Genomic DNA, 23,573 nt, shown 5'->3' with positions numbered 1-23,573 from the left:
GAACTATGAGGTCAGGTTCCTCCACGCTCCCACAGCAGCGGTGGCCGGTGAGGCTTCCAGAGACAGGGATGGGAGCAGGCTAACCTGTCCCAAGCCAGGCAAGTGCCCCGGGCGCTCAGCAAGCTTCCTGCAGGTGAGCAAAGCCCGCGGCAGTGCGGAGAAGGGGAGGACCCCGTGGCTGGCCTCCCTCCCAGGGTGGGACACTCGCCTGTCTCTCTGGGTCCTCACAGTCTTCTTCGGTTTGCTTCTTGGTCTTATCAGGGCGCCACGGCCGCCAGTGCCTCTGGTCTCGGGACCGCTCGGCGGCGAGCCAGATCTGCCACCTGGGCAGACTCTTATCTCTTATTTCCTGGTCCTCGTCTTCTGGTTCGTCATCATCATCATCTAGACGAGAGCAAAACTTTTAGCTCACCTCATCAGCAAATAACGGATGCCCAACCAGTCTGCGACACCAGCTTCTGTGGTGGGCCTCTGGAGGGCCAAGACAAGTAAGAGCCAGGCCCGGCCTTCTGGAACGTTCAGGGACTTGGAGGCATTGAGGGACTCTCCTATCACCAGTCAGGTTCCCAAAAAACCCTGGCAGGTTAGCCAGTGGAATCAGATGATTTTTAATGGTATCATAGCAATTAAAATGGGAACACACATATTCTAGAACAGCACTGTCCAACAGAACCTTCTACGATGATGACATAACATATACCTTCTGCGTAACATGGTAGCAACCAGCCCCATGTGACTCAGTGGGCACCTGAAATGTAGCCGGCAGCAGAACTCCATTTTTTACTTCGTTTCATCTTAATTTAATCAAAATGGCCACATGTGGCTAATGCCTACGGTACTGGACAACACAGTTCCAGTTCCAGAACGCTAAATGACACTTAGTAACAGTACTAATTTAGGTTTCCTAAAGCCATCAGGACTTTCAGCCAGTGGCCATATGATCACAACCTGTGTTCACTTCTCAAAAAAAGTCAATTCACGATATCCTGTACTTTCACTTTGTTTCCTAACTCTGGACATGCAGAAGGGAAGAGGAGAAAAGTCTTGAGTCTTCTGTAAAGTTCAATATTTAAAAATAAACAAACAGGGTATGTAAAATGGTATGGCTACCCCATAAAACAGGTGGGCATTTTCTTATAAATTTCCCCCGTGAGTCACACATCCAGCTTAGACATCTGAATTTATTACATTAGAAATTCAAAAGACGACGTGGTTTTGGGAAGACACATATAAACATATAACAATACAGACCAACAGAAAGTGAGGGTGAGAGAGAAGTTAAGTAGTAATATATGAAGAAGAAACACCTCAGTATCAATGATAAATACCAACTACTCTCTAAATACCAACCTTATCGAGATGGGACAAGAAAACTTAAAAATAAAAAAAAAAACAGTAGTTATCAACTAGTTTCTGGCAACGGCATCCCCGGGACACTGCTGTGAGAATTCTGCTTTAGTGTCATAGAAATGCAGAACATGATGAACTTTAGAACATAAATTCTATGCACTCTAGGAGTCTTGCTCATTAAAGCAAACAAACAAAAAAACCCCCTAAAAACAGAGAACCACCCTGAGGTGGTGCTCAAAGAAAAGTCACTACTAAAAAGACTTCTGGGGGCGTCTGGGTGGCTCGGTTGGTTGAATGTCTGACTCTTGATTTCAGCTCGGGTTGTCATCTCAGGTTTGTGGGACTGAGCTCCGCATCGGGCTCTATGCTCAACATGGAATCTGCTTGAGATTCTCTCCCTCTGGCCCTCCCTCCCCCCCCCCCCCCCCCAGCTCATACTCTCTCTTAAAAAAAAAAAAAGAAAAAAACACTTCATTTTTTGGTTCTTCGTGTGGTCTTGCAGATTCAGTGGCTAAAAGGGTAATACCTACTCCCCACTCTGCCTTGCAAGTTATTTTTCTTCATATACGAAACCACTGGTTAGCCTGAGAATGATTCCAGTTCTTTCTGGGAGAGAACACTCCAAGAAAGTCACAATAGCCGAGCCAATCGAGGAGTGAGCATCCCTGCTGGCGCTGCCCAGAGAAAAAGTACTCCCAACACCCAAAGGGCCAGAGACACCACCTAGCGTGGAGCGCCGCAACACCACAGAGATGGGAGCTAATCCATAGTTTTCATTCCCTGAAGAAACCAAGGCCCAGGAATGTGACACATCTTTGAGAAGAGGCTAGCCAAGCCTGGGCCTCTCTCCCCTTCGCACTTTCAACAAAACCAGGGGGAGAAGCAATCCCTGAGGAGCTGGGAGCTGTGCCGACCAAGATGGCAGCCACGCCCATGTGGCTGCGGGGCACTTGAAAGCGGCTAGTCTGAAGTGAAACGTGCTGTGAAGTGTAAAATACACCCCAGATTTCAAAGAGTTCGTGTGAAAAATAAAATGCAAAATATCTCAATTTTTTTAAGAGTTACACATTGAAATATTAAGGTTTGGACACGCTGGGTCACACAAAATACATCATCAATGTTACTTTCATCATCTTACTTTTCTAATGTGGCGACTAGAAAATATGAAGTTGCTTTTGTGGCTTGAATTCTGTTTCTACTGGACAGCTCTGTCTTAGTCTGTAAATCCAGAAAGTACTTTGGGGTCATTCAGAATGACAGTTACATAAACGCTAGTTAATAATTATTTTAGAGTACTCTTAACAGGGAGGGATGCTTCAAAGGATCTGATGGTCTGTACATTGCCAAGAAAACAGAAAGACTGTCCTAAGGACACACTAAAAAGGGTGGGAGGGGAGGGCTCGTAGGGAGGAGCAACCTTTGAAAAGGAAAAATGAAACCTCCTCTGGAAAGAAACTCAAACCCTCCACAGGGTTGGGGGGTTGACTCTAAGGGTGAGAGACTTCATAATCTCCCAATGCATCCACTTAACATATTTCTGACATTTTGATGTTTCTACAGTGTTCTTAAAGACTGACAAAAGAGCTTATACATATAAACAAATAATCAGAAAGATGTGAAAACACATTCCAGAAGAAGGCAAAGGCATACGCATCCAAAGAGAGGTGCCTTACCTGGACTGATGACCACCCAGCCGCCTCGCTCCTGCTGGTGCATCCAGGCTCTCCAGCCTCGGGCGCCCTTCTCCCCAGCCCGGGGCTCCCCGCTGTCCCAGAAGGGCTCAAAGAATTCCACCTGTTCAGGTTCAAAATACAGAGGTGAGCCTAACTTGTACAAAACTGCTGAGTCACTGAGCAAAGTGCCCTCTAATCGGCATAAGAGGGGCTTGTGGTTGAAATCTTGTTTGCCATCAGTCTTTCCAGTAGATACAGGATACGCCCCAAAACAGAAAAAATAATGAGCTAGTGTGGTAGGCGGCCTCCAAGATAGCCCCCCGTGACCCTACCACTGCCTTGTGGCATTCACACCCCTGAGTGTGGGCTGGGCCTAGTGACCTGTAACAGACAGACACAGTAAAGTGTGACCGGCTACCACTTCTGAGAGTCTGTTACATAAAGACCGGCCACGGTCGGCGAGAAGGGCCTCCAGCTGGGTGGGAGAGGAATGGTTTCCCAGCTCTGACCCTGGTAGGCCAGTCTAACTGGGGAGAGGGACACAGCCCGTTCCCCTAAAGCCACGGGGCCCCTGAATACCTGAAATCATGTCACTTTCAAGACCTTCCAAGGAGAAAGGGATTCAAAGTTTCAATAGGACTGGGAATTACTGAGGGCATGACGTCTCAACTCTGTGTTCCTAAAATCTGGCACAGTGCCCAATACCTAGTAGGGACTCAATAAACACTTGCTGGCACAGCCAGTGAATAAAAAGGTCTGTGTGTTAAAGCCCAGCCCTGTGATCACACCTCTGCTCTCATGCATTTGGGCATTAGGTCTGCTGTGTGTGGTGACCAGTTCAGTGCAGTAAGTAACTCCCTGTAGAGGAGGATGTGAACACAGCAATGAACAGAAAAGCAATCGTGTTATCACCTGACAATGTAAGGATTTATTTTTTTAGCTCTTTTAATTCTTTTTTAAGAATATTTTATTTATTTATTTGACAGAGAGAGAGCACAAGCAGGGGGAGTGGCAGGCAGAGGGAGAGGGAGAAGCGGGAGCCCAATACAGGACTCGATCCCAGGATCCTGGGATTGAGCAGGGAGCCTGCTTCTCCCTCTGCCACTCCCCCTTCTCATGAGCTCTGTCAAATAAATGAAATCTTAAAAAAAAAAAAAAAAAGCACAGACCAGACTGCTTCTTTCATGCTATACTTGTGTCTTATAACAATGTCTCTCAGTTTTAAAGATATGGAATATCCTGAAAGATAAAACTTTATTTCAAAATTGTCTTGTAAATGCTTTGAAACTACGTGTGCTGTTAGTATTGAAAACCTCAAGAGCACACAGCGGGCTCTGCTGACACTTGAGGGAAGTGGCTCCTCATGCTTCACAGTCCCGGGCACTGCCCTCCCCAAGAGGAACTGCTCTCATCACGGTCTGTGATCGTCAGCAAAGGGCGGGGATGAGGGCCATTCTGACCCTGACCCCGCAACCACACACCCAGGGCCCCGCAGTCCACCAAGATTCACTTCTGTAGCATGGCATATTCTTAAAACAGCACACCAGATCTTAAAATAGTTTTATCTGGCTTATGATACTACTAATCAGGTAACTAATGTTAACCAATATTCGTTAACCCAGTTTTGTCTAGGAAAAAAATAGATAAAAATAATGATAAAAAAATAGTCTTTAAAGGCAATTCAGGAACATTCCACAAGATGGAGATCTTAGCCTCCCGAGACCTCTGTCAGTTCACTATAAATTCAGATATCCTATCCCTCTTCCACCAGACCCCCTTTGCAAAGTCGGAAATGGAGATTTCTTCTAAGGAAAAATGGAGAAGGCGGCTTTCTTATATGGGTAGCTCTATGATGAGATTTTTTTTTTTATTGCTTGACATCACAAATACGGCCAATGTTCACTTGTCATCTAAATGACAACACCTCCCCAATTAGGATCAGTGTTGAGAAAGTGCCAACATGCGCTATCGTTTGCAATTCCCGCAAAGATCTCACGTAGTGGAAATGCGAACTGGAAAAACAACCTAAGACCCAGCTTAGAATGCACAGAGGGAGGAGACAGTGAGACGTGCTCTAAGAGGCATGACCCGTTTCTCTGCCTGGCGGGGACAATTAGCACTGAAACAAGTCCCATAAGTAAGAAAAGAAGGGGGGGGGGGGACATAGTTGAGTCTTCATATTGGGGGGAGTAGATCTTTCATCTCTCCAAGTTTCACTACCTTCATTATGGAATTTTCCTTGGATCACCAGCATATTCTGAGCAACAGTTCTCAGCAGGACTGATACAAAGAGGATAGGATTTTAAAAATACTACCACCGCTTCCCATTATCCACACTTGCCCCCAGAAGACAGAGAAGGAGAAAGGGAGGGGGAAGGGGGGGTGGGGAGAGAGGGACGGGAAGAGAAGGAGAGGGGAGAGAGGGAGGGGAGAGGCCGGTCTCACAACTAAACCCGCACCTGTCCTTTGGTAGGCAGGTCTTTCACGCTGTCTGGCTTGAAGAAGGTGAAGTCCACCATGGCCTGGAAGAGCGAGATCGCCTTCTCAGAGTGACCGGCCTGCCGCAGGAAGTGACAGTGCTGAAGAAAGAGAGCTGAAAGCAGGGAGAGCAAGAGGGAGAATCCTGGTTAACATCAATTCAAGGGAAAGAACAAAACTTCTAACAACATGCGTTTCAACACCGAGAACATCTTTTCTCCGAAATTAGTTCCTGTGATCTTCTCAAAAGCTGTACTAATTACGTGTCCTCATTAAAAGGACTCACCACAGAACTGTAATCAAAGTACATTTATTCCAATTTTTATATGAAACCACTGTGGAATACAAATATTAACAAAAACTATATATGCTGCATAAAAGTAAGGCAAGAGAACGGGGCGCCTGGGTAGCTCAGTCGATTAGGTGACTGCCTTTGGCTCAGGTCATGATCCTGGAGTCCCAGGATCAAGTCCCACATCGGGCTCCGTGCTCAGTGGGGAGTCTGCTTCTCCCTCTGATCCTTCCCCCCTCTCATGCTCTCTCTTAAATAAATAAAATCTTTAAAAAAAGTAAGGCAAGAGGTTGTTCTGAATAGTTACCAGATACTCAAAGCTCATTATTACAAGAAAAATTCTAGAAGGATGGTATAGATTTTCATCAGAAAGCAAAGATCTATGCTCGATGGATCACTAGATGGCGATCCATCTTCATCATTTGTTCAGAGACCACTGTAAACAAATCAAGGTTCCATCTATGAAAATTTCGGTTTGTCTGAATTGTGGTAGTTTCATGTTCTTAGTAACACTAGGCTATTTGCGCATACCACAAATGATATCAAATATGAGACTCTTTATGCCAGTGTTGTAAATGCTTATTAATTCTAGAGCAATATATTTATATCTTTAGAATATAAATATAAATATGAATGAATTAGAATCTAATCTAAAAGTTAAATACAGGGGCACCTGGGTGGTTCAGTCGGTTAAGCATCTGCCTTCGGCTCAGGTCATGATCCCAGGGTCCTGGGATCGAGCCCCGGATCGGGCTCCCTGCTCAGCGGACAGCCTGCTTCTCCCTCTGACCCTCCCCCTGCTCACGCTCTCTCTCCCTCTCTCTCTCTCCAAATAAATAAAATCTTAAAAAAAAAAAAAGAAAGAAAATAGCTAGGTTTTGATCAAATAAACACCTGCTGTGTGCCGGACACGGAGCCAGACTCACCATGGGTCAATCTCCGTTAACGTGCTCGATGACCCTATAAAGCAAGTATTGTATCATTGCTGCTGAGCGAGAAACTGCAGCTCAAGCAGGTTAAGGAAATATGCAAGGTCACAAGAGAACCAGTGAAGGGCAAATCCAGGCTTCAAGTCCAGAGTGATATTCTCCAGCTCCTGTGTGACATGCTGCCTTCTGTACCTCATTACCGGACAGAGTTCATATTCTAGCTCCTTCGGGACACAGAACTTGAACAGTATAATAATACCGATAACTGCCTCTGTGTGCTGATCCCCACGACCACCACCGCCTGAGATCCCAGGACGGGTGAGAGGAGCAGACAGACACCTGGACAGGGAAGGCCACGGACAGCCACAACAGCCAAGACTTGACTGTGTTTCCTTGGCTAATAAGCAGAAAAGCTGGGACTTCTGGGCCGGGGATACTCTACTAACTTCACCGGCTCCGATGCCCGCTCCACACCCCCACCAAGAAGGTGGAGAAGCGAGAATCTGGTCTAGTCCAAAGGGGTCCTAATACTTTGTTTAAATCCGTTGTATCAATTTGGCCGTTTCTAAAATAAACCAGAAACACGCCTTCATTTCTGCCTAGCGCCAGAAGAAAGTGTAAGTCCCCCGACACGCAGGGACCTGGTGCTCGGCCTCTTACCGAACACGGCCTCCTCGGTGCCGGGCAGGGCGGGGTGCGACAGGATGCTGCCGTCCTGCACCGCGGACAGAGTGCTCAAGCATTTGCCGTAAAGACCGTGGATCTTCGACACGGTGAAGGTGCTGAACTGGCTTTGGCAAAATAAAAGGTACTTCTGCCAGAGGGCCGTACTGTTGGGGTGTACAAAGATCAGTTTCTGCCACTCCCTGAGCAGCGCCGAGGGCTCCCAGAACTCGGCGCACAGCTTCAGCCGGGCCAGCTGCAGCTCCACGGAGCTCTGGTTGCTTTCGATGGCCCGCTCCAGGACAGCCAGCTGCTTCTCCAGCACCAGCTTCGCAGACCTCTTCCGCTTCTCCTGCTCCCCTGCCTCCAGGGCATACAGGCCGGGGCTCCGCACGACCTCGTCCTCAAGACAAAAACATTAATTGACAACCGCAAGTCGGGGAGCCTCAAAAGCCCGTTACCGCCCCACAGCTCCTTGCAAGGCCCGCCCTCCGGCGCCTCCTAGGACCAATCGCCCTTCGGACCTCCTGGGCTTGCTAGTCACCGCTTTTTCTGGGTGGAGCTCCATTCCTCGGGCGCCTTTTTGCTCGAGTTTCCCTCACCCCCCCCCCCCGCCCGTCTGCGCTCGGGCACGGGAGTTACGGGAGTTACGTAACGGGTGCAAGCACGCAGCGCCCTGAGCGCTGCTTCTCAAGAGCCCACTTTACCCATGACACAGGCAGGTGTGCGGCAAAATACACCTGTACGAGTGGCTCAAAAACAAGCAAGCAGGACGCAGCCAGAGCCCCAGCTGGGTCGTCATCGGAGCAGCGCCTTCTCTTCCCCAATTCTGTGCGTTCTGCACCCTGCACTACCCCCCCAACCCCGGGTGAACAAGGGCGCTTCTTCCCAGATTCTGTTTAAATTTCACCTTCTTTTAGGAGCCCTTTCATGCTCCCCTGCCGCCTCCCACCCCCGAATTCCACAGGAAAGCCCTGACTCTCCACACGTGGGGTTCCTCACGGGCTGGGAGCAAGCTCAGGGCAAGGGCTCCAGGGTAATAAACTGCCAGCGCCCGGGGCCCGGGTTCCTCCCAGGGGCTCAGAAACGGCTGCGGAGCGCACTGACTTGCCCCAGACTAACAGTCTAAGTAAGAGAAGCGGGATGGCGCTCCTTACCTGAAAAGCAACGAACGCCATCCACAGCTGAATATCGTGAGGGTTCTCCCGCACTCTCCTGTTGAACTCCTCCACCTTGGCCTTGAGCAGCGCGTGCTCTCTGTCTGTCTGGGAGTCTGGCTGCTTTGATTCTTGCTCTGGAGGGCCCTGTCCTTGTAACCACTGCGTGGTGGACTGATCGTAAATCCCCAGAGGGTTCAACCAGGTCGTAACGGGAGGAACCACATCATCCGAGTCCTTCACGGGGATAAACGAGATCGGCTCAGATGAGGGAGGTTCGGTTTTACTGCCAACGGCAACTCCGTCAATGTTCATTAAGCCCACGCTCTTCTTCGTAAAATAGCGCTCAACACGCTTGTGTGAAGGCTTCTTTTCTGCGGCAGCCCTCTCCCAGGATATACACTGCTTCTTAGGGTTAATGCCAAGGCAGGAGTCTCCTTTCCTCTTGTATCTTGTATTAGAAAAAGAAAGAGAGTTACTGAGGGAACAGGTGCATAGCTCTGCACCAGTGGAGGCTCGGCTCAGCGGGCTGAGCTCTTGTGAAGCAAGCTAACTTCACCTTACCTTCCAACAGTTTCTATTTAGAGAAATACGAGAATTAGCAATCAACTTCTTCTGTGTGGAACTTATTCCTCTAAACACTTCCATTCTTTGTTAACATCGCATGAATTTAAGATCAGGCCTGTCTTCCAGATTCTAGTAATTTCTATTTTCCTGGAGTTTTGTAAAGTCTGCCCCATACATTATGTCACTGATCATCATGATCCTAGGTAACAGACAAGGTGGAAATCCCCATCCCCTCCTTTACACTCTTCGTAAAGACACCAGAACCTTGGGTGACTGAGTCATCTGTCTCCTACACCGGAACCTTTTCCTCAATATAGTCCTGTGTCCCCACGTAAGAAGAAAACGGGGAGGGTTAAGATTGTATTTTTAATCCTGAAACAAAATAATTAAAATTACACTTGGCTGTTTTCTACTCTAGAGGGAGAGAGGCTGGGTTCCAAAAGGCCTGTATGGTGTGTGCAGGTGCCCCAGAATAACATTCACGACTACTGAATATGTGCATGAAGTCTGAGGGAAACCGTGCACTCTTCTGTAGGCGTGTTACACAAGCAACCAGTTAAAGAATGGGCAAAGGATCCGCACGGAATTCACAAAAGACGACATGAAGGGCCAACTGGCGCATGCAGAAATGCTCACCATCATTAATCATGAGGGAAGTGCAAATTAAAACCGCAAGGAGCTATGCCACATACCACCAGAACGGCTAAAATTAAACACCGAAGACAGTGAACGCCAGTGAGCTATCTGCTGAGGAACCAGGACTCTCACATGCTGTTAGTGAGAATGGAAACTGGTACAGTCACTCTGGGGAAAGGTCTGGCAGTTAGACTTACCCTGTGACCTGGCAATTCTATTTTAGGCATTCCCCCAAGAAAAAGGAAACTGCCTTTCTACACAAAGATGCGTGCACAGATATTCTCAGCAGCCGAATGCCACGAAGAGCCCAGGTGCTCATCACTAGGAGAACAGATAAACAAGCCACGGTATGGCCACACAACGGAAGGCGACCAGCAGTGAGAACAAACTCCTGACAAACGCCACAATGGCACTGGATGTCGAACACATCACACTGAGTGAACTCTAAGCCCTGCTCACCACAATACACAAACGCATATCAGGTCACTGCTGGGAGGCTCACACGATGAGAAAATTTGCTTTGATACTGAGTCAAATCTCCTTTCTGCAACTTCCACTCGTGGATCCTGGTTCTGCCTTGCCGAGTTACACAGAACATTGCCAATCTACCTTCCAAAAGACGGTCCACTGAAGCTTAGAAGACTCTGACCATATTGCTGTTCCAGGCCCATACCCACAAGGCCTCATCTGGTCCGCACAGGATGGTGCCAGCCGAGTCCTCTCAACGCTCCTGGTTTGTCAGTGCCCCTGGTGAAGTGTGAAAATTCACGACCTGACAAAACATGCCCCTGTCCTCTGACCAACTCACAGTGCCATGGTATCAATACTTCCCTAGATCTGGACACTGACAGCGGTACAGCTATTAATCCAGGTAAGACTTAGCTCACCTAAGCTTCAGGAATCTACTGGGAAATCACACCAATGCCCCACGCCCTTCCAACAGCATCGTCACAATTTAGATTAGTAAACTTCTCTCATTACTCTCCTCCTAAGGTCTGGGCCTCTCATTAGCAGAGATTTAAGAGCCAGTCATTGTGAATATTTTTCCTTTTTCATCTATTAATAAGTAATAACCCTTTATCTGTGCAAACTAATGTCTAATTTCTATCGATGACGTCTGATATCTGAGTGTGCGGCATAGCAGGAGTTAACAAATGAAGAAACAGAGGCTCAGACAGGGTTAGTGACTCACGTGGGATTACATTATCAGTCAGTGGCCAAGTGAGAATGAGAACCAGGGTCCTCCGTTTCCCAATGTAGAAAACATCCTACCACACAACCAAGCTCATCTGTATTTGTGGACAGGAAAAGAATACTTGAGGTTAGAGGAACATAGGTTCCCCAAGAAAGCTGCTTCCTGGCAGCATGATCTTGAGAGGCTACTTACCCTCTCTGAGGTTCCTTTTCCTCATTCATAAAAGAAGAGTATGGTTCCCCTCACAGAGCAGATGTGAGGATCACACAGGCTAACAACCATGGGCTCAATCAGCGTTTGCTGGCCTCCCCATCTTGTCCTGGGTCCTACCACGTCTGTGGCTCCACACCGCGGGGCCATGGGGAACCGAACAAGACTTTAAGGGGTATTAAAATTATTCAAAAAGGTATGAAAACATTTTGATAGTCATTTACTCTCAGCCATAAGGTTTTAGGAGACAGCATGTAGATATAAATATGCACTGAAAAATCACAGATATAAACACATCATAAAGGAAATCTTAGTTGGAATTGCCTATGTGGTGAGGTATAATGTCGTGATGAATGACAATTAAAATTTGGAGGCACAACAATGTAATGGAAACCGAAATTTATTTAAAAAAGTAATTAGCCTATAAAGAATGATAATGGTCTCCTCTTGGCTTTACATTCCAATATTCTCTACCTTCAATTTTCATTACCTGTAAGCTGTCTGGGAAGAGAGATTGTGTATTACTGTTCTTTGTGTTCCCAGCAGTGACTTACAAACTACTCAGTGCCTAAGGGATTTAATAAGTACTTAAATATTTTTGATTGACAAGGTAGAGGAGAAAAGTTTAATAAACTGATTACTGAAGTGAATACCATCGTCTCTTTTTTATCTGGTGACATATGCTGGAAGCACCTTGAAAAAGTCATTACCACGTAATGTCACTTTTAAAATGGCTTACTTGGGGGATAGATGAATAAAAAGCTTTCGTGACTTTTTAAAATGACATACAGATCAGACCAAATGGTTTCTGGATAGTTCGTCACAATTACTTAACTTCAAGGTATTTTTTAGATTCATTCATTCAACAAATATTTACTAAAAACCTACTACGCCCGGCACGATGCCAGTCACCACGGATAAATGAGACTCTTCAGACCTGGATCCTGACTTCAAGGTTTGAACTTTCACTCCAGAGTGTGAGATAAGACACATGCCTCAAGAGCTCAGCGATGGAGGACACCCACCAGAATCCAGAAAGGGCGGGGGGGGCAGACAGAGACCGCGCAGAGAGGGTTCGGGGGAGAAAGAAGTTACTTCCCACCAGTGAAAATCAGGAAAGACATCATGACGGGTACCTTGCTATGTCTCCTCGGTAGAGAGACTTATACTCCCAGTTGGCCGGATCCGGTTTCTTATCTGTTCTGAAGGTTTCTCCATTCAGAGCCTGAACGTCCTCAAGCCAAACAAAGCGATGCCCAATATCAGCGGCAGCATTACCTTCTTGACTGTGGGACACAGGAAGGTGAAGAACAAAGAGGGAGAGGCACTTTGAAATCTTCTAGTTACATCGTCCACCTTTTCAGAACAATGAAAGTTAAATATTTCAACACTGATGCTCCACACAGCATCAAACACACCCAAGTATGTCAAATGTGCACGTGCCACAGACGAAGAGGATTCCTGCTGTGGAAAAAGCCTTAAAATATGAAGCAAAAACTGTCCACGCTAAGTGGCACTTTACCAAGAAATCACCTTATCTCAGAAATTAACCTGACACAAGAGTTTTTATTTTTTATTTATTTTTTTAAAGATTTACTTAAGTTAGAGACAGGGAGTGGGGGGGAGAGAGAGAGAGATTAGCACATGGGGAGGAGCAGAGGGAGAGGGAGAAGGAGAGAAGCCGACACCCCGCTGAGCACAGAGCCCAGAGCTCGATCCCATGACCCTGAGATCATGACCTGAGCTGAAATCAAGAGTTGGATGCTTAAGCGACTGAGCCACCCAGGCGTCCCTAGGTGTTCTTTTTAAACATTCCATTAAATGACTCTAACCAGAATTTCAAATATATTTATAAACAGGTTTTCTTTAAAATAAAGTGGGTTGCCCTTGCTTAGCCTAACTCATTAGAAAGTACTCAGATTATTCCAACTCAAAACTTAACAACAGCAACATGACAGTTCCAAATGGGTCGGTCTCACATATTATTCAGACTTGGTCTAAGTCTTGTTTTTATAGCCCGGGCTCTGTGGACTGACCTTCTCTCTTACACCAAGGCCGGAGAGAGCCACTGTGAGACCAGACCCTTACTTATCCCTCTGAACCAACCTGAGAGTTGGCAGACTTCCAGCTGAGACACAAATGGAACCACTTCCCTAGGAGTCAAACGAGAGGGGGAGGGAATGTTTCTGGCATCTAACATCTTCTCTCCTCTAAAGAAAATCAGTTCATCATGCTGCTGACACAAGAAGCTGCCAAAGTGGTCAAACCAGCCCTTAACCTTGTTCTATCTTTGCTTTTGACTCTGCCCAGATAGAAATAAAGATTCTAACGGCTTCTAAATCATCCTTGGTGGGGCGCCTGGCTGGCTCAGTCGGTTAAGCGTCTGCCTTCGGCTCAGGTCATGATCCCAGGGTCCTGGGATCGAGCCCCACATCAAGCTCCCTGCTCAGCGGGAAGCCTGCTTCTCCCTTGTCCACTCCCTCTGCTTGTGTTCCCTCTCTCGCTGTGTCTCTGTCAAAATAAAGAAATAAAATCTTAAAAAATAAAATAAAATAAATAAATCATCCTTGGCTGGGAATACAGAGGAATGGCATTTCAGGGACACAAAGTAGCTTTCAATCAAGTGTTTGCTGAATAGGTTAAAATACATGGTGATTTTTAACACATTCCCCTTCAGAATATCTATGGAGGGTTTTCTGTTGACAAACACCGTAAGGGGCAGCAAACCGGAAGGAATGAGATGGATGCATTCCAGAAAGAAATGGAAAGCCCATGGGGGAGGGAGGAAGAAGCGGACCACCCCTAGGGAATAAACAAGCTCTGATCCTCTCCTATTGGGTACTGAGGTCAGGAAGCAGGATTTGGCCTAGGCTGTGCACAAGGAAGGATCTGCCTCCACCTGAAGGTGAAGAGCTCACCCTAGGAGACAGAGGTCCCTGAGAAGCTGTAGCCTTAGGGGAAGTCGTCCCTCGATCACCCAAAAATAGAGTTCCTATATGGTGCATTATATCCCCGAGAACCCACTTTCCCGACATTACAGAAGTCTCACAACTCACTAATACCTTAGTCCTTGTCTCTATGGAAATAGTTCCTCCAGGTCATCTTCCCAGGAAGAGACTACAGAAGTTCATAGTAAGAAAGTAAAAGAGAAGAACAAAAAGAGTAGATTTTGATCTTAATGGGGATATTCTGAAAAATATCCATGAACTTAAAAATGCTATCTGGATCACAGAACCATCAAGAGGCTCTAAAGCTCACCTCTGATGTGATTACGCAAAGGCTGAAAATAACTACCTTCCAAGTTCTAATGGTAGTTCCTGTGTAGGTTCAGAAAATCCTTTAAAACTCATTTTCCTCAACTTTAAAAAAAAATGGACAAGTAGCTAACAGTGAGTTTCCAGAAGAAACAATGATTAATGTATGGTGCTTTGAAGACATACCGAAAAGCAAAAATATCAATAATGTATTCATTCATTCACACAACAGAAATGTACTGAGTGCTTACCGGGCATGAGGCCCTGTGCCAGCCACTGAGGGGTTACAAGGGCAAGCGAGACAGGAGTGATTCCTGCCCACGTGAACTCGGCCAAAGTCAGAACCTTTTTATTCTCCCCTTCTAGAGCAAGCCTGGGTTACAGATGGAGCACCTAGGCACAGAGACGGCTGATTCAACCTGGATGCCCTGAGCCACAGCGGCCTGTGAGGCTCTCCACGGATCTGGTGGCAGAAGGATCCAGGAGGACTCAGGGTCCGCCTGTCTGACGGAGACTCCGTGGGTCAGATTCCAGACTCACTGCACGACAGAGCTCTCACGGATGTCAGTGGGATGTCTAAGCATACGACAAAAGCAAATAATGCCTGAAGAGTCAAAAAAAAAATCCTAATAGCCCTAAATTTTTTAAGTATGCCTGGCACGGGGACTTCAACCTTCTCTCTTCTGGCCCATACGAACAAAGAAAAGAAAAAAGTGAAATGAGAAACGACTGAGGTAGTTCCAGCACGTGCCGCCTGTCGCAGGCCTGGGAGAAGGGCCCCCCGTGGGGGAGCAGAGGACATGAGGCAGAGGGGAGGCTACCAGCGAGCCAACGATGGGAGCAACAGGCTCAAGGGAGACAGCGGAGCAAAATGTGGGGAGAAGCAAAGCCCCCAGGAAAGGAAATACTGTGTTCATGGGCCAGTCCACACCTTCCACACCATGCTGGAAAGAAATGTGAGGTAGGAAATGACGACTCTAAGTGCTATACCGCCCTTAACCAAAGAGTGTGTGTCCATTGCGGGGGGCGGGGTGGGGAGCTGATGCAAGCGATGGAAAGGGAGACTATGGAAGAGGAGTAAGACATGCCTCTTCCTCTGACCCTCACAGACGGGACCCTTAACTATGTAGTAAACTGGCCCATATTCCCATGGCGTGGCACATCGGCCATCTTTCAAAATCCCAAAGACTTTTTGTCTGAATCAGATTCTGACACAATCATTACTGTGTCTAAATAACATTTCTCAAATAAAATCACAGCCTTAATTTTTTTAATGAAAGTTTTCTTCTTCTTCCTTTTTTTTTTTTTTAATGTTGACCTAATGGTAGAGCTCTATTTGGGTTTTTTTTTTGGACTCCATTTGACTGAGTGGCTAAATAGTCATTCAGATACCTCACTTGTGGCAACAACTGAGGGAAAAAAATTCAAAATTCGAAAAGTCATAGGTATTTGAGAATAGAAAACCCACCTTGGTTTCTCCGATTCCCTTCTACTGTCTCCAGTGCTTCTGGAAGTTTTGTCCTCTTCAGGCTCACTATCCGGCTCGGACCCACTGCTACTGGCCTGCCCACGTTTTCTCTTGGTTTTCTTGTGGTGATGTTTCCTCTTCTTCTTCTTCTCTTTCTTCTTTTTTCTGCTTGTTTGTTTGGGCTTTCCATTAGCATCACTTTCATCTGAAGGCTCTGATTTCAGAGGACTCCTGTTTTGGGAAAATCAACATTAGAATTATTTTCAGATGAGAAGTAGGGAGAAGACTATGAAAATAAGCAAACAAATGTGTAAAAGGGAACTCCAGAAATGCCCACAGGGCCTTACTATTTGCCCATATATTGATATAGTGCCTTCCCGGATCACAACTCCCCTTAAGGATTTAAGAGCTGGACCCACCACCCAGAAAAGAAAAAAAAAAAAAGAGATGGACCTAAAACAACAGTAGGTGAAGAAATTCTAATTGTAATAGCTTCTAAATCTAGACTTTCACATCTGCACATTTTTAAATGAAAATAATCTACCAGTTATTTTATCAAATATAGTATTTTCTGAAGCAATGTTATAAAGGGTTTATTTATTTTATTTTTTTTTAAGGATTTTATTTATTTATTTGAGAGAGAATGAGAGAGAGCACATGAGAGGGGGGAGGGTCAGAGGGAGAAGCAGACTCCCTGCTGAGCAGGGAGCCCGATGCGGGACTCGATCCCGGGACTCCAGGATCATGACCTGAGCTGAAGGCAGTCGCTTAACCAACTGAGCCACCCAGGCGCCCAAGGGTTTATTTTCAGTCCTACATATTAGGGCAGCATGTCCTTAATGACAAAAAAAAAAAAAAAGGTTTAATTCTGGTCCTTGTTTTTAAAGGTTATGATGAGCCCTTCTGCATTACTGAAATATCTACAGACAACTCTCTCTCAGCCACCAACCAGTGTCCATTTCCAAAGGTTTCCTGCACTTTCGGAGGACTGCCTTCTCAGGGCTCCTCATCTTAATGAGACCACCTAGTCCACAAATGCAAGAGGGCTCACTTCTCAGTTCGATGCTCTACCATAATTTCTTTCAAAGCTTGGTACAGATGTGCGCCATTCTGCTGTCCTCAAAGTTTTCATGAGATTTTATCTGATGTTATATCACACCAGCTTCTGTTTTTCCAAAAATGGTGAAAATGCAACTGAGGGAACATCAGGGTTATAATATTCTAAAGGTTACTGACAAGGTTAGTCAAGTGACTCAACAATCACACGGTGCCGTTTCCCTCGCGGCCTCGTTATTAGCGCACTATCACACACTTCCCATTACCAAGTGCACGGGGGAAAGGAGGAATAATCTATGCGTGAGGTAAGGGACAACAAAGAGCACCTCATTAGTTTGAGTAGAAAGAAGAGTTGCAATTCGCTCTTTTATCACAGGGTTTTCTAAGGGGCATTATTCGAACCCAGCAATAGACAACACACAGACAAAAACTAAAAATCATCTTCCAGAAAAGCTACCTCGTCAGCGGTGACCCTTCAGAAACCAGAGCGGCAGCCTCTTCAGGTTGTTGGCTCAGAGAGCTTACGGCTCCAACACAAAAGCTCGGGTTGCTCAGCCAATCTAATTCTGCACAAGCAAAGGGGGAAAAAAAAGATCAATGAAATCGGTTCAATGTGATTTCGAAAGCAGGAAATCCATCTTATCAGCTGACATCCTAATTCACAGCCAGTGTCAGCCAGAGAGTCCAAAGAAGCCAAAGGGAATCCATGAGATTTTTATTTCATAGGGCATGGGGCTTTCTCACACTCTAAAATATTTAAGACTGAAATCCTCTTGTGCAATCAGACTGCAGCTTAAGCAAAAGCCACGCAACAAGTGTGGCTTAAAAAGCAACATGGCTTCACGATTCCATCACACCCTAAGGAGCAGGAATTGTTTCCAAAGCACTAGGATTGAATGACCTCAAATTTGACACACACAATTCCGAAAAGCTTAAAAATCAAATCATGCACAAAAGCCCTCCATGTTTAATATCGTTACAGAAGATTAGACATTTTTCTTCAAAAAATATTCCGTTCTTAGTAACTTAACATTAGCCTTTCCTTACAGCAGTACTCTTCTTTGAAAATAAAAACATGAGGTGTCAACTTTGCTAACGCTAAAATGACACAAAATGTTAATAATGATTATCTCTGGGTGGTGAGATTAAATGTCCAAAATTTTTCCTCCTTCTGCTTATCCATTAATTTTTTTTTAAAGATTTTATTTATTTATTTGAGAGAGAGAATGACAGAGAGAGAGCACATGAGAGGGGGGAGGGTCAGAGGGAGAAGCAGGCTCCCTGCTGAGCAGGGAGCCCGATGCGGGACTCGATCCAGGGACTCCAGGATCATGACCTGAGCCGAAGGCAGTCTCTTAACCAACTGAGCCACCCAGACGCCCTATCCATTAATTTCTAACTCCTCTGGAATGAACTTTTTCTAAATTACTTATTTCCTAACCTTTTAGGAGTCTTAACTGTGAAGGAAAGGAAAAAGCCATGGTGAATGGTGGCAGCAAGGGGGCCCCAGGAAGGGTTTAGAGGTTGTCCTGTTTTGTTCTAGGATGAAGCCAGAGCACCAGTGACATGAAGTTAGGAGACAGAAGGGTAACTGCACTTTTTTTTTTAAGATTTTATTTATTCATTTGAGACACAGAGATAGACAGAGCGAGAACATGAGCAGGGGGAGAGGGAGAGGGAGAAGCAGGCTCCCCACTAAGCCAGGAGCCTGACGTGGGGCTCGATCCCAGGACTCTGGGATCATGACCTGAGCTGAAGGCAGACGTTTAACCATCTGAGCCACCCAGGCGCTCCGTGCACTTCTTAACAGCTATACTGGGATATAATCTATAAACCATAAGGTTCAGCCATTTAAAATGTACAACCCATGGTTTTTAGTATATTTAGAATTGTAACAGGGCGCCTGGCTGGCTGTGGAGTATGAAGTCGGTGGAGTATGCAACTCCTGATCACGGAGTCGTGAGTTCAAGCCCCATGTTGGGCACATAATTTACTTAAAAAAAAAAAAAGAATTGTACAACTATCACCGTAAAATAATTTGGGCATTTTCATCATCCCAAAAAGAAACCCCAAGAGGGGTGCCTGGGTGGCTCAGTCGTTAAGCATCTGCCTTCAGCTCAGGTCATGATCCCAGGGTCCTGGGATCGACCCACATTGGGCTCCCTGCTCAGCGGGAGGCCTGCTTCTCCCTCTCCCACTCCCCCTGCTTGTGTTCCTTCTCTCGCTGTCTGTCAAATAAATAAATAAAATCTTACTAAAAAGAAAAAAAAAGATAGAAACCCCAAAGCTATTAGCAGTTACCTTCACTCATCTCTGGCTCTTCCACCCCAGGCAACCACTAATCTGTCTCTACAGATTTGCCAGTCTGGGACACTGAATACAAATGAGATCATACAATACAGTCCTTTGTAACTGGCTTCTTTTACTCGGCGTAATGTGTCCAAGGTTCATCCGTGCTGTAGCATGTATCCATGCTCCATTCCTTTTTATTGCCAAATAATATTCCATTTTATGGATATCCCACATTTTGTCCATTCATCGGCTGATGGACACCTGGGCGTCATTTTGGTTATTATGAACAATGCTCTGTGAATGTTCATGTATAAGTTTTTATATGGACATATGTTTTCACTGCTCTTGGCTAGATATCCAGGAGAAATGCTGGGTCATGTGGTAACTCATATTTAGCATTTTAAGGAAATGCCAGACTGTTTTCCAAATTGGCTGCACCACTTTACATTCCCAATAACTGTATACAGATTCTCTGATTTCTCCAAATCTGATTTCTACTGTCTGTGTTTTAGGTTATAGTTATCCTACTGGGTGTGATGTCTCTCCTCATTGCGCTTTTCCATTTCCCTGGTGACTAATGACGTGAAGCATCTTTTCGTGTGTTTATTGGCCATTCATATTTGAACAGTAATAGTCAAATCCTTTGCCCATTTTTTAATTGGGTTGCCTTTTTAGTGTTGTGCTGGAAGAGTGCTTTATATGTTCTGTCTTCTAGTCCCTGGTGATTACTGCATCTTACTGAGGAGTAGATGCTGAAATGTGTGCTCCTTGATGACAGGTACTTTGTTTGACTCACTGTTGTATCCATTAGCAATGCCTGGCAGTGCGTCAGGAGGAGTTTAATAAATATCTGTGGAAAAGAGGGGAGGGAGGGAGGAAAGGTACATTAAAAGAAAAGGGAGGGGTGCGTGGGTGGCTCAGTCAGCTGAGTGTCCAACTCTTGATTTTGGCTCAGGTCTTGATCTCAGAGTCATGGGATGGAGCCCAATGCTCAGCAGGGAATCTGCTTGAGATTCTCTCTCCCTGTCCCTCTGCCCCTCCCCCCAACCCCCACCTCACTCTAGAGCGCATGCAGCACACACACATACACACGTGCTTTCTCTCTCTCAAATAAATAAATAAAATCTTAAAAAAAAGGGGGGGGGGAAGGAAGAGAGGGATCCTAACTCATTAAGTGCCTACTGTAGGCCAAACACCAGGTAAAGCACTTTATATCCTTACCCCTTTTAAGCACCAAAACAACCCACTATGGGACACATGATCATCTCCACTGTATAGAAGAGGAGACTGAGGCTCAAAGGAATTAAATAATTTGTAAGGTCATACCCAGTGAGTGCTAAATAATTGTCCAGGCAATCTTTCTTCTATTGTCTTTCTCTTTCTGAGACTGGTTCCCTTTCCTGGCAAGAGGTATTGTGAAAACAGTTCCTGGGGACGCCTGGGTGGCTCAGTCGGTTAAGCGTCTGCCTTTGGCTCAGGTCATGATCCCAGGGTCCTGGGATCGAGTCCTGCATCAGGCTCCCTGCTCCGCGGGGAGCCTGCTTCTCCCTCTGCCTCTGTCTCTCTCTCTGTCTCTCATGAATAAATAAATAAAATCTTAAAAAAAAAAAAAATAGTTCCTGTTGCTCAGAGATCATGATCATTTCCACAATAATTGGATTTTCTCATGAACAGAGGAAAAGTGAGAAAAGATGGAACAATATGCAAGGAAAGATGCTCTCAAACGATTCCAGTATATCTTTCCATAAATATTCTAGACAGTGAGGACAGCTTGGAGGAAATGTAAAGAAACCCAGATGTCAAAACAACAGAAAGTGCGTGACTCTCAGGAGTCCTTCAGAAAGTACAAGAAAAAGGGCTTTTAAGGGAGCAATTAAGACTTTGCCATATGAGACCACTGTGGAAAAAGGGTAGTGTATACAGAACCAAAACTGTTGGGGTTCTAACCCAAATCATCACTGACCTTCTCTGTGACCTTCATCTCAATCAAATGACCTTTTGTCAGAGCAAAGGGTATTTGCACCTGACAAGAAGTTACCACTGTTGCTTTTTTTTTTTGCCTGGTAGCGCATGAGCAGTGAACATGAAACGTTAGAAGTAATCATCACTGGATGTTAGGCATGCAGGAATTTCGGAGATCATCTAGAGATTTTAAAACTCTTTTAAGCCAAAGAAAACACTGCTCAAACAAAATGTTTCAGAGAAGCCCAGCATGCAGAACAGCAAAAGTAGGGTTGCTCCTAGGGGTCTGGAGGGAGGGAGCAGTTCTGAGAAGGCTCTCCAGGGCAGAGCTGGGATCCCACCTCCTCATCTACGAATCAAAAGCAGGAGGCCCAAAGAAGTCCAGTCACGGCTGTGGGCACACACCTGAAACTGGATCTGCGCTCCTCCATCCGGTCTCTCCACCACACCATGGTGCTACTCTTCATTCCCTCAACTAAGGCGCTGGTTTTCCTGAAATCTCCCTGCAACTGGTACATGGGGCTAGTGTGGCAATTTTCACATTATAATCTCATTATTTGCATGGCAGTCTTCCTACTTTATTCTAAGGCAAAGGTCAACAACTCAAATCCTTACAGGGACCAGATTAGTAATTACTCTGACACTGTAGGGAATGAGAATGGAAAAAAGAAAAAGACAAACAAAATATTTTGCCAGCCAAACAAATACAGCAAATTGGTTTACAATTCTTGCATCCAAGTTTCCAGCTCACCTACCCTCCTCCTATTCTTTTCTTTCTAAACTAAATGCAACATGAGGGCAGAGGTTATGACTACTCGCTCCTGTAATCCCAACCCCTAGCACAGTGCCTTGGCACAAAGTAACTGGAATCAATAAATATTTGTTGAATAAATAAAATGACTGAGGATCTGAGCCATATCTTCATATTTTTGTATCCCCAGCACCTAATTTACTGAACTGAAGGACCCTGAGATCATCAAAAGCATGCCATTATCTAGGTATAAAGTACGACTATTTTAATTCTTCACTGTAAATGGAGATTTGACCATTAAAGAATAAAGTATTGAATACCTACTATGTGCCCAGGCACATCCCAGGCTTTGGGGGTACAGTGTGAATAAGGCAGGCCAGGTCTCTGCTCATGTGGTATTTATACTTAATCATAACCTTAACTGTTCACGTAATACATGTAAGATTATTAAATTAAATTTTGGTTACATGGAATCCTGGAGGAAGTTGAGATTAAAAGATACTTTATTATTCAGACTGCAAAGGTTTTTTTTTTCCTCTACCTACATCCTCACATGATTTACAAATTCCTTTGATAGAAATCAAGTATGTATTTAGCTCATTGTGTCAATACCAAGCAGGACATAACACAGCATAGAGAGGACGAGCAGGATACAACATGCCTAGGGTTTGGTTTGGATAGAGAAGCTGACTGGCTGACAAACCTTTTGTCCCTGCAGGTTAGTAAATAAGCATAGGTTGAACCTGCCTGGAAATCAGCACTCTGCTACACACACACACACACACACACACACACACACACACACCCACCCAAAAAGAAAAAAACCACACACACACACACCCCTAAGAAAAAAAGGGTAGAAATATCAGGCAGAAAACCACACACACACACACACACACACCCACACCCACACCCCCCCCCCCCCCCCCCTAAGAAAAAAAGGGTAGAACTATCAGGCAGAAAATCACTTTAGAACTACCGCCTGATAAAAATCAGGTAGGTATCTGGAAGAGCCACAGCATGTGTAATTTTACTGAAAATTATATAATGAATCACCCCAAAGTTGACATGCTTTTTATGATAAGTTTATTATATCATGCTATTTCCCCAACGCTAGTGAAAATGCTCTAATTCAATTCCACTGGATAGAGGGCTGAAGAAATCACCATAAATTGTTTTAAATTTAAAAAAAAAATTTTTTTTTAATCACAGCTGGATAAGATACCCCAGTTCACCCCTTCCCCATTACTATTATAACAAAATAGCACTGATTACTGGTTTCTGTGAACTCCAGTGAGCACCACCCCTCCAGGAATAATTCAAAAGACATTTCCAAGGTTGAGTGTAATCAATTAGCATATGTATTAGGGAAGGGGATTGTTCTTTTTTTTTTTTTTAAGATTTTATTTATTTATTTGAGAGAGAGAATGAGAGAGAAAGAGCACATGAGAGGGGGGAGGGTCAGAGGGAGAAGCAGACTCCCTGCTAAGCAGGGAGCCCGATGCGGGACTCGATCCTGGGACTCCAGGATCATGACCTGAGCCGAAGGCAGTCGCTTAACCAACTGAGCCACTCAGGCGCCTGGATTGTTCCTTTAATAAGAGTGAGCCAAGCTCTTCATTTTGATCGAAATCCTTATT

The 23,573-nt window shown here is 45.3% G+C and overlaps 1 protein-coding gene across 1 annotated transcript in view; it reads right to left on the bottom strand.

Moving 5' to 3' along the window:
- Positions 1 to 23,573, bottom strand: part of NRDE2 (NRDE-2, necessary for RNA interference, domain containing) — a 45,698-nt gene that overhangs the window by 11,935 nt on the left and 10,190 nt on the right. Inside the window, exons 2-9 of the mRNA XM_021679816.1 lie at positions 17,386 to 17,494; positions 15,873 to 16,103; positions 12,287 to 12,436; positions 8,543 to 8,993; positions 7,383 to 7,788; positions 5,483 to 5,616; positions 3,024 to 3,144; positions 209 to 384 (exon numbers count right to left, since the gene is read on the bottom strand). Coding sequence (XP_021535491.1) covers positions 209 to 384; positions 3,024 to 3,144; positions 5,483 to 5,616; positions 7,383 to 7,788; positions 8,543 to 8,993; positions 12,287 to 12,436; positions 15,873 to 16,103; positions 17,386 to 17,494 — 1,778 coding nt within the window. The remainder of the gene's footprint in view (positions 1 to 208; positions 385 to 3,023; positions 3,145 to 5,482; positions 5,617 to 7,382; positions 7,789 to 8,542; positions 8,994 to 12,286; positions 12,437 to 15,872; positions 16,104 to 17,385; positions 17,495 to 23,573) is intronic.

The sequence above is a fragment of the Neomonachus schauinslandi genome, chromosome 9 (genome assembly GCF_002201575.2).
Source record: "Neomonachus schauinslandi chromosome 9, ASM220157v2, whole genome shotgun sequence".
Classification (NCBI taxonomy): domain Eukaryota; kingdom Metazoa; phylum Chordata; class Mammalia; order Carnivora; family Phocidae; genus Neomonachus; species Neomonachus schauinslandi.
Note: the sequence above shows the minus strand (reverse complement) of the source record. Positions and strands in the feature narration are given on the sequence as shown.